Here is a 3000-nt window from a genome sequence, read left to right on the forward strand (position 1 = left end):
GTGGACAGCGCCATGTTTGAGCCCTCTGCTCTGCAGCATTCAATTCATTCCGATGCTTTATGCTTTATTGTCTATTCAGTTTGCCACAGAATGGGAATTAGTCTTTGATATTGACGTAAATAGACAAATGTGTGCAATAAACAAACATTAGACATAAATAGACATTGTTAGTGCATCAGAATGTTCATTTTAGTCACATGGAAGCATCTGAAATGTAAAGCTTAGAGGGTGAGGAGTCCTTACAAAACAGAATGGCCTTTTTAGACTAATTGGGCAAATAAGTCCTGGAGTTGCGTAGCTGTCAATGGAGGGTCAGAAAGCTCTCAGATTTAATCAAAAAGATCCTAATTTGTGTTCCGAAGATGAAAGAAAGTCTTCCAGGTTTGGAACGACATGAGGGTGAGTAATTAATAACATAATTTTTATTTTTGGGTGAACTATCCCTTTAACTCTGAGAATTAAATACCATAAAACAATGCATAAGGTAAACTTTCTCTTACCATTATGGTTAATTACAGACCCACAGGTGTAATACGCTATAACTACTCATGTTATGTAATCATTATGCAAATGAATCTCCAATCAGTTTTTGTATATTATTTGTAGAGTGTAGAAATCATGATTGTTTTTTATTAATGATGGCTAAATGTGGACAGACTTGTCCTGTTTTCGATTATTTATTGAGATTGAAGAATTTGTATTTTGCAGCCTGTTGTTTCTAAAGTTGTTTGTGATCAGAATAGGACTAGGTTGTGTTGTTCTGAAAGCTCAGGCTTGGACTTGTATTTGCTGCTTGTAAAATAAGACCTGTCTGTGTGTGTCCTCCCACACACATCCTGCTGTTTCCTCATAATTACAGTATAAGTTGTTTTCCACTGCATTCCACAAGATTTTGGGGGGCTAAATGGCTGCTTTTAAGGATAAATTGTGTTCCTGTAAAACCATTTTCTCTCTGTACTTCAACTGGTAAAGCATGACGCTTCTCCCAGGGAGCAAATATGATATAATGATAAAATGTGTATCGTAAATAACCTGTAAGTCATTTTAGATAAAAATGCATGGCAAATAAATATATGTGAAGTTCTGTTACATGTCTGACTCTGATATTTAACCATCAGTATTTTGACTTACTATACATCTGTTCATATCAAAATCTCGAATAGATTGGTCTGATTTTACAATCTATGTTTGATCGCCTCCTTACAGGAAAGAGCAAGAATTGGATTCTAAAGACGCCATCATCCTTCACCAGTTCTCCAGGCCAAAAAATGGGGTGCCAAGCCTGTCACCTTTCTGCCTGAAAATGGAGACATATCTGCGCATGGTTGATCTGCCCTATCAAGTATGCATGAGGGAGCAGTATGGATTATGGATTTCTTTTGATCAGTGGTTACATGCAGTTATTGGAAGTAGCACCATCTGTTGTTGAAATATCAATGAAATTCATGAAAGCCATTAGAAAATAAGATTGTTTTTATTTCATTCACATCCAGATGCTCCAGAATAAAGATTATTATTATCATTATTATTATTATTCACATCTTTTCACCCTCATTATGTTTGTTTTATTGCAGAATTACTTTGATGGAAGCCTCTCTTCCCAGGGCAAGATGCCTTGGGTTGAGTATAACTACGAGCAGGTATGTGGAACTGAATTTATAATTGACTTTCTGGAGGAGAAACTTGGTATGAGCTTGAACAAGAGTCTGAGCGTTCAGGAGCAGGCGGTAGCGCGGGCCATCACCACCATGGTGGAGGAACACTTGTACTGGTGAGTCATGTGCTGGCATTCAGAATGAGTCAGTCTCCTGCTACTGAGCCGTTGCTGGAATGTGAGGGAATTTACTGATTATTGACTAGAGCAGGGGTTTATGTGGATGTCATGCTGGGATATAGAAAGAAAATCTGGATTATAACACTGGAGGGTTGTGGTCAGGAAATGAACCTCTGAAGAAAAATGCACTATGTGATAAGTAAAAAAACTCATTTTTGATGCAAGGGCTTAAATACGGCATACAAAAATAATTATTACCCAAAAGTATAAATCATGATTCATCCTTTAGGTTGGTGAATATATTTACATTTATAATAATACAATTATTTAATTGATTATTTTTTTAATTGTAATTAAAAATTAATTAAATAAATGAAATACATATAATTTATTTTAACTTTAAAAATGTGTATATCATTCTATCAAATAGTAATGATTTTTTGTCTGAATTTTTGACTTGGCCTTTTATTTAGAACGACTTGTCCAGAAGTACAAAGCTGCCATACACATTACTGATTTTAACTAGACCTTAGTAATTAGTAATCTTCATCATTTTTGTAATACTTAATCAAAGTGAATGATCTTTTTATGAAAAATATGTTCTATTACAAATTATTGGAATATTTCAATTGTAAGATTTGAATCCTTAAAAAATAGCCATTTCTGTTTGCATAATAAAATTAATGAACAGTTGTACGAGTCCGTATATAGTAAACCATTCAAATAAAAAATATGCATGATAAGCCTGGAGTGTACAGATGGCAAGATTGGCAGTGCAAGCATCAGGTTTATAAAATGAATGACTCATGCAGAAACATTCTCTTACACATTGGGTATATTAGAGTAAGCATTATACTGAGGGGAAAAATCAAGGTGGGGAAAGAGCAATGGTATAGACATTCTTTTCTTACAACCTAATCTACTCCTCTTCATTGCTTTTGCATTATTAGCTTCCTTGAAATTAATATTTTTTTCTTTTTCTTTTTTTCTTGTGCATTCTGTCTTCACATTGTCAGAAACGCTTTACACTGTGCTATATATAGGCTCCCACATGGCTATTGATTGAATAATTCATAGGTTTAAATATCTGTCCGCTTCAGAGTGGTGTTGTGTATGTCAGCTGAAAAACTTGCTGAGCAGGGACATTTATTGAGCTATGAATAAGCATTATGGATGTCATGTTGAGATATTGACGGAAAAAATGGATTATAACACTAGTTTGTTTT

General features: G+C 34.5%; 1 protein-coding gene across 1 annotated transcript in view; it reads left to right on the top strand.

Annotated features, from left to right (window-relative positions):
• faxcb (failed axon connections homolog, metaxin like GST domain containing b) overlaps positions 1-2994 on the top strand; it is a 4388-nt gene extending 1394 nt beyond the window's left edge. Inside the window, exons 2-3 of the mRNA XM_084088410.1 lie at positions 1207-1342; positions 1575-2994. Coding sequence (XP_083944536.1) covers positions 1207-1342; positions 1575-1775 — 337 coding nt within the window. The 3' untranslated portion in view covers positions 1776-2994. The remainder of the gene's footprint in view (positions 1-1206; positions 1343-1574) is intronic.
• Positions 2995-3000: the final 6 nt, after the last annotated feature.

The sequence above is a fragment of the Abramis brama genome, assembly GCF_963993115.1.
Source record: "Abramis brama genome assembly, chromosome: 17".
NCBI classification, from domain to species: domain Eukaryota; kingdom Metazoa; phylum Chordata; class Actinopteri; order Cypriniformes; family Leuciscidae; genus Abramis; species Abramis brama.